At 43.2% G+C, this 7,805-nt stretch overlaps 1 protein-coding gene across 1 annotated transcript; it reads right to left on the reverse strand.

Annotated features, from left to right (window-relative positions):
- Positions 1 to 1,485: 1,485 nt before the first annotated feature.
- FOXL3 (forkhead box L3) lies at positions 1,486 to 7,569 on the reverse strand. The gene is made up of 3 exons (XM_087729134.1): positions 7,390 to 7,569; positions 3,717 to 3,885; positions 1,486 to 1,932 (listed from the first exon to the last, which is right to left on the reverse strand). The coding sequence occupies exons 1-3, from the start codon at positions 7,494 to 7,496 to the stop codon at positions 1,486 to 1,488; spliced, it is 723 nt and encodes a 240-aa protein (XP_087585260.1). The 5' UTR covers positions 7,497 to 7,569.
- Between the last annotated feature and the right edge of the window lie 236 nt (positions 7,570 to 7,805).

The raw sequence follows: 7,805 nt of genomic DNA on the forward strand, positions 1-7,805 counted from the left end.
ACATTAGGTTTTTTTTTAAAAAAACTCAAACAAGCAAAAAGCGAAAGCATTTTTTAAACCAGGGTTAAATGCCTACAAAACCCCCCATTGCATTGAAGATATTGCTTGTCTGGCAACAAGGAAGAAGTTGCAAAAATGTACAAAAACGCACATTTGAAGGAAAAAGTGCACATGTACACACGAACATAAAATATTTGGGTTGACTTATGCACACTGGGGAAAGGAACATCAACCTCAAACTTTAATCAGGACAAGCATAAAAATGTAACCGGGTTTGTGGGAATACCATCCCGAAAATACACCAGTTGAGAGATGAAAAGAGATAGCCACAATAACAGAAAAGGAAGGGAAGAAAGGACAGAGGAGAAGAGAGGAAAGGGGAGAGGAGGAAGGAAGAGGAAAAGGAAAGGAAGGAAGGAATAGAAAGAGAAGGAGAGAGGGTAGGAGGGGGAAGAGGAAGGGACTCATGTAGCTAAGCAAAAGGAAGGAAGGAGGAAGGAAGGGAAAGGATGGAAGAAAGAGAAGGAAGGAAATAAAAGGAAAGAAGGGGATGGAAAAAAAGGAAGGAAGGAAGGAAGGAAGGAAGGAAAGAAGGGGATGGAAAATAGAAAAGAAAGGAAGGGGAGGATGGAAAGAAAGAGAAGGAATGAAATAAGGAGGAAAGAAGAGGATGGAAAAAAGAGAAGGAAGGAAGGAAGGAAAGAAGGGAATGGAAAAAAGAGAAGGAAAGAAGGGGATGGGAAAAAGAGAAGGAAGGAAATAAAAAGGGGATGGAAAAAAGAAGGAAGGAAGGAAAGAAGGGGATGGAAAAAAGAAGGAAGGAAGGGGAAGGATGGGAAAAAGAGAAGGAAGGAAATAAAAGGAAAGAAGGGGATGGGAAAAAGAAGGAAGGAAGGAAGGAAAGAAGGGGATGGAAAAAAGAAAAGAAAGGAAGGGGGAGGATGGAAAAAGAGAAGGAATGAAATAAAAGGAGAAAAGAAGAGGATAGAAAAAAGAAGGAAGGAAGGAAGGGGAAGGATGGGATGGCAAAAGGAGAAGGAAGGAAATAAAAGGAAAGAAGGGGATGGAAAAAAGAAGGAAGGAAGGAAAGAAGGGGATGGAAAAAGAGAAGGAAGGAAGGAAAGAAGGGGATGGAAAAAAGAGAAGGAAAGAAGGAAGGAAGACGTATTTTCCCAATGTTCCAACTCAGCATCCAGTCTCCTTGGTAACTTCTCGGATCCCATTATCTGCGTAGGGCCTACTACCACTCTTCCATCCACCTTGAAGTATTTCCTTCCCTCCCAGAATTCAAGCCGTCTTCGGCAGTGGGATGCCCCCCGTGTCACCCGAAGGCACCAAGGAAGACCAACCAGAGTCCTACTGCCTTCTCCAGCAAGCCCAACAGAACCCCCCTCCTCCAAAAAAGACGCTTTTAACCCTGTCGGGAGTCTCCCACAAAAACTGGAATTCGCTTTGCTGCGTGTCCTTTTTGCGAGCATTTTCTGCTCAAAGTGTCCAGAATTGAACCTGTGGCGCATCCAGGGGGTGGTATTTATTCTCTGGCAGATGGTATGGGGATCGCAGGACTGGCAGAGGGTCTGGAGACGAAAGAATGTAATCAATGCTAAATTTAATTTCGGAGTCAGATTTTCCGATGTTTGGGCTTCGTCGGCCGCCGGCAGCTCTGGGGAAAAACTCGCCGGGCTCCGGAGAGTGGAGCCTTTGGGATGCCAAAGTCTCAGCGGGGCAGGAGATTTCGGGGAAGGTGGCCTCGGGGCCAGGCAAGGCAGGCAAGGCCTCTCTTCCTCCAGCCGTCCTTTTCTCCCTTCTCACACTCCGCCTCCTTCTCCTCCTGTAATTCCCATTTTCGAACAAATCCAGCATGGATTCACAGCCGGTGGCGAAAGTCCAGTAATTCCCTTTGCCTTTGTCGTTGCCTTCTGCCCGGGGAACCTGCGTTTGGTCAACCAAAAACGACAACAGCCAATGCTCTCCGTCATTGATGTTCAAAGAAGAAGAAGAAGAAGAAGAAGAAGAAGAAGAAGAAGAAGAAGAAGAAGAAGAAGAAGAAGAAGAAGAAGAAGAAGAAGAAGAAGAAGAAGAGGAAGAAGAAAGAAAGAAGAAGAAGAAAGAGGATCTGTCTGGGAACTCTCAGGGTTCGAGATCTTCAAGCCAGAAGATCTGAAGAAGGTTGGGCTCTACAAGGGTGTCCCTGGGGAAAGGAGGCTCCTTGGGACGGGGGCTGGAGCTCGGAGGAGGCTGGGTCCACCCTGAGGATGGTGGGTGACCTCGGAAGGTTGAAGGGCCAGCTTGATAGAGACAGGTTGCCTACACACCCCTGCTGCCCATGGAGGTTTGTGGCCCTGACCTCTCAGCACATCTGCTGTGGCTGTTGCCTTCTCCACATCTGCCTTCACTTAGATGTGAGGCTCATATAAACAGCCATGACAAGTTGCTGAAATCCAGGCTCTCTAATTATAGAAATTGGAGGTAAATATCCCCTTCAGTCTGCAGCATAGTCTCTCTCTTTTTTTCCTTCCTTCCTTCCTTCCTTCCTTCCTTCCTTCCTTCCTTCCTTCATTCATTCATTCATTCATTCATTCCTCCCCACTCTTTCTTTCTTTCTTTCTTCTTTCTTTCTTTCTTCTTCTCTTTCTTTCTTTCTTTTTCTTCCTCTCTTCCCTATCTCTCTTTTTCTCTTCCTTCCTTCTCTCTTTCTCTTTCTCTTTCTCTTCCTTTCTCTTCCTTCCTCCCCTCTCTCTTTCTCTTTTTTTCCTTTCCTTCCTCCCCTCCCTATTTCTCTCTCTTTCTTTCTCTTCCTTTCCTTCCTTCCCTCTCTTTCTTTTTTCTCTTCCTTCCTTCCCTTTCTCTCTTTCTTTTCTTTCTTTTTCTCTCTCTTTTTCTACCTTCCTCCCACCTCTCTCTTTCTCTTTCTTTTCCTTCCTTCCCTGTCTTTCTCTCTTTCTCTTTCTCTTCTTCCTTCCCTCCCTCTCTTTCTCTTTCTTTCCTTTCTTCCCTCTCTCTTTCTTTTTCTACCTTCCTCCCCCTCTGTCTTTCTTTCTTTCCTTTCCTTCCTTCCCTCTGTCTTTCTCTTTCTTTTCCTTCCTTCCCTCTGTCTTTCTCTCTTTCTCTTTCTCTTCTTCCTTCCCTCCCTCTCTTTCTCTTTCTTTCCTTTCTTCCCTCTCTCTTTCTTTTTCTACCTTCCTCCCCCTCTGTCTTTCTTTCTTTCCTTTCCTTCCTTCCCTCTGTCTTTCTCTTTCTTTTTCTCTCTTTCCTTCCGTTTCTCTCTCTCTCGCTTTCTTTTCTTTCTCTCTCTCTCTCTTTTTCTAACTTTCTCCCCCCCTCTCTTTCTCTTTCTGCAAGAAAACCACCAAGCTCAGAGAGCACCAAGGATCTCAAGGCTCTCCTCCTGCTCCTCCCTCTTTCCCTCCCTCCCTCTGAAAACCCCACTCCATTCTAGCATTGATGGTGTTACCTAGTTGGGTCATAAAACATCTGCAAGAAAACCACCAAGCTCAGAGAGAGTCGAGGACTCCACAGTTCAACCCTGAGCTACAACTATTATTTTCTACCAATCCAATAATAACATCCCAGGAAGTAATTTGAAAGACCTTCTCAGACAACCCAGATCAAGGCTGGCCCAACTCATGCCCTCAACCATGGGTTGGAGGAAGGAGCACCCAACCCAGAACAGGTTGAGTGCATGGATGGAGTGCAGATGTGTCTTGCAGGCTTACCTTGACAAAACAGCTGTTGAGAGACAGGTTGTGACGAATGGAGTTCTGCCATGCTCGTTGATTGGTTCGATAGTAAGGGAACTTCTTCATAATGAAATCGTAGATGCCAGAAAGGGTCACCTTGTTGGAAGGACTCTGCTGAATGGCCATGGCGATTAAAGCTATGTAGCTGCCCAGAGAAAGAGGAACAAATGAAGAACATCAAGACCACGGTGGGTGCAAAGAGGAAGATATAGAGAGACGCGGAAAATGGGATAATTCACTAGGCCTTGTAGCACGGAGGCTGCTGTCTTGAATGCATTGAATAAAGATTAAGTAAGTCTCCTTGAATGTAAGGAACTGAACAAGCTTTGGACTCAGAAGCTTGATTGATTCAACCGGATCGTTTCTGAAACTCCCAAATCAGTGGCCACATCAAGTCTTGAAACACAGAAAGAATCATGTAGGACTCAATTTAATCTACTGAATCAAACCGTAGCTGGCTTCACATCTTGTGGCAAAGCATGATTATTTTTAAGTTTGATCTGCTGATTAGATTAGATAGATGAATGGTAGATAGATGAAAGATAGATAGATAGATAGATAGATAGATAGATAGATAGATAGATAGATAGATAGATAGATAGAGAGGCAGGCAGGCAGGCAGGCAGGCAGGCAGGCAGGCAGGCAGGCAGGCAGGCAGGCAGGCAGGCAGGCAGGCAGGCAGGCAGGCAGATAGATGATGATATATACCCCCATCATCCATCCACCCATCCATCCCCATTATCTATCTGTCTGTCTGTCTGTCTGTCTGTCTGTCTGTCTGTCTGTCTGTCTGTCTGTCTGTCTATCTATCTATCTATCTATCTATCTATCTATCTATCTATCTATCATTCATCTATTGAATCTAATCAGCAGATCAAACTTAAAAATAATAGATAATAGATAGATGATGGGGATGGATGGGTGGGTGGATGGATGATATATATATATATATATGTATGTATGTATGTATGTATGTATGTATGTATGTATGTATGTAGAAGATAGTAGATAGTAGATAGTAGATAGTAGATAGTAGATAGTAGATAGTAGATAGTAGATAGTAGATAGTAGATAGTAGATAGTAGATAGTAGATAGTAGATAGTAGATAGTAGATAGTAGATAGTAGATAGTAGATAGTAGATAGTAGATAGTAGATAGTAGATAGTAGATATATAAATGATAGACAGACAGACACACACACACACACACATACATACATGGACGGACGGATGGCTAGATGGATTGGTGGGGGGTGGGGGGATGGATGGATGGACAGACAGACAGACAGACAGACACAGATAGATGATAGGGATGGATGGATAGATGGATTGGTGGATGGATGATGGGTGGGCAGGCGGTTGGGTTAGGGTTAGGGTACCGTATGATTCTTGAGAAATGTATCTTGTCTTTTTATGTATACTGAGAGCATCTGCACCAAAGATAAATTCCTTGTGTGTCCAATCACACTTGGTCGATAAAGAATACTATTCCATTCCATTCCATTCCATTCCATTCCATTCCATTCCATTCCATCCCATCCCATCCCATCCCATCCCATCCCATCCCATCCCATCCCATCCCATCCCATCCCATCCCATCCCATCCCATCCCATCCCATCCCATCCCATCCCATCCCATCCTATCCTATCCTATCCTATCCTATCCTATCCTTTTCTTATATGTTCCACAGATAAAAAATGACCACGTTCGCTGCTTTGTTCTATTACAGAATCTGGATTTTCTTCTCCGTAGGGAAGGGAGAAAAAAATATGATTATTTTTACATGCTTAGACGCTGTGGCTTTATCAATTCAAAGTTATGGAGAGCTGTAACTTCTGCGTGATGCGGCAGATTGTGACTTCAGCCTAAGCGGGAATTGTTTGGTGGCTACTTTGCATGGGTTAAAATGCATTTCTGTGTGTGTGTGTGTCTCTCTGTGTGTGTGTGTCTCTCTGTGTGTGTGTTTCTGCACCCCTTACTTCAATGAGAGTTATTTTCATGGAAAGCAAAAGTGAGGCACAAACAAGCCAAATTCACTCCTTGGCTTTATTATTAAATATTATTATTTAATATTTAATAATGTGTATTATTATTATTATACAATTGTATCACAGCGGCCAGTTGTTTCGCCGGATTTGGCATTGGTTACTAGTCAGGCCCCACCCAGGGGCCTAGGACGTCATAACGTATTTTCGTAATATGCGTGCAGATCCAAGCAGTGCGGCTTTTTGCATTTGACTGATGGTGATTTTGTCAATTTTTAACTGTTTTAAATGTAATTCCAGTGCTTTTGGTATAGCACCCAGTGTGCCAATTACCACTGGAATTACTACTGCTGGTTTGTACCATAGTCGTTGAATTTCAATTTTTAAGTCCTGATATTTTGCGATTTTTTCATGTTCCTTCTCGGCGACCCTGCTATCACCTGGTATTGTGATGTCTATGATTGTGACCTTATTTTTCTCAACCAGTGTGATGTCTGGTGTATTATGCGCCAGTATTTTGTCTGTTTAACCCATCAGAATTCATTGGAGAGGACCAATCAGTGGCAAAAACCCAAAACTAAGTGGGGAAAAAAATGATTTAAGAGCTGGAGCTACCAATTTCAGACTCAACATCTACGAAGCCGTCTTGATATGGACGTGCATAGGAGCACAAAATCCACTCTTTTGAGCTAACGGAACGCGAATATAACTATCTAAGGTTTCCCGACATTTGTGCTTTCCTCCCAAAGAGCTTTTAAAAAATATATTCAGGGGCTGGTTATTTGTCTAAGGAAATAGAAATCTAAAACCTGACCAACTTTCTAATCTTGCCTCCTACTCCTTGCTAAGATCTTTATGAAGGGCAGTGGAAGAAAGAGAGAGAAGAAAGAAAGAAAGAAAGAAAGAAGAAAGAAAGAAAGAAAGAAAGAAAGAAAGAAAGAAGAAAGAAAGAAAGAAAGAAAGAGGGAGGGAAGGAGGGAGGGAAGAGGGAAGTTAAAGAGAAAAAGAGAAGAAAGAAAGAAAGAAAAAAGAAAGAAAGAAAGAGGGAGGGAGGGGGAAGTTAAAGAGAAAAAGAGAAGAAAGAAAGAAAGAAAGAAAGAAAGAGAAAGAAAGAAGTAGGAGGAAGGAGGGAGGGAGAAAAAAAGAAAGATCTTTATGAAGGGCAGTGGAAGAAAGAAAGAAAAAAAGAAAGAAAGGGAGGGAGAAAAAGAAATAAAAAGAAGGGGAAAGCAAGAGAAAGAAGGAAGAAAAGAAAGAAAGAAGGAAGGAAGGAAAGAAAGAAGAAAGGAAGAAAAGAAACAGGGAGGCAGGGGGAAAGGAAAAAAGAAAGAGAAGAAAGAAAGAAAAAAGAAAGAAAGGGAGAGAAAGAAAGAAATAAGTAGGCAGAGGGAGGGAGGAAAAACAAAAGACAATCTTTATGAAGGGCAGTGGAAGAAAGAGAGAGAAGAAAGAAAGAAAGAAAGAAAGAGGGAGGAAAAAAAGAAAGAATGAGAAGAAAGAAAGAAAGAAAGAAAGAAGGAAGGAAGGAAGGAAAGAAAAAAGAAGAAAGAAAGAAAAAAGTAGGAGGAGGGAGGGAGGAAAAAAGAAAGAAAAAACGGAAGGAAGGAAATATTTTCCCAGGCTCCAAAATTATGCACCCCCAGCTTGAAAAAGTCCCTCTTACCTGTAAGCCGGTCTGGTGAATCTTTTTTCTTCGTCGGAAGTGCAGGCTGGGTAATCATCTCCATCATAATTAAAGCAGTTATAAGGGTATTGCGTGTTATCAAACATTTCTTTCTCCTGGATTCCTTTTCGCTCCCGAGAAGGAGGGAAGAGGTGGGAGAGCGATGGGTCTTTATGAATGCTTCACTCCTCCCTTGCTCCCTCTCTTTCCTTCCACCGCCCCCCCTCTCTCTCACACACACATACACACACCAACACACACCCAGGGCCATTCTGCCCCCCCCTCGCACTTTCCTTGGGAGTCTCCAGTCCCAGGCAAAATATTTTCCCATAGGTTGGTTGGTTGGGTCTCCCTTCGGTTCAACAGTGGGGCTGGCGGAGGGGCCAACCTGTCTTGAACCTTTCAAGGAGGCTCAA

This window comes from Thamnophis sirtalis, unplaced genomic scaffold (assembly GCF_051295495.1).
Source record: "Thamnophis sirtalis isolate CommonGarterSnake01/CBP01778 unplaced genomic scaffold, rThaSir2_p1.2 scaffold_14, whole genome shotgun sequence".
In the NCBI taxonomy this organism is placed as follows: domain Eukaryota; kingdom Metazoa; phylum Chordata; class Lepidosauria; order Squamata; family Natricidae; genus Thamnophis; species Thamnophis sirtalis.

Excerpts from the sequence above, each read along its gene's own strand:
- FOXL3 (XM_087729134.1), bottom strand. The coding sequence starts at position 7,496 with ATGTTTGATAACACGCAATACCCTTATAACTGCTTTAATTATGATGGA. Across the intron at positions 3,886-7,389 it reads TTCACCAGACCGGCTTACAG|CTACATAGCTTTAATCGCCA; the intron begins GTAAGAGGGACT and ends TTCTCTGGGCAG. Across the intron at positions 1,933-3,716 it reads TCAACAGCTGTTTTGTCAAG|GTTCCCCGGGCAGAAGGCAA; the intron begins GTAAGCCTGCAA and ends GACCAAACGCAG.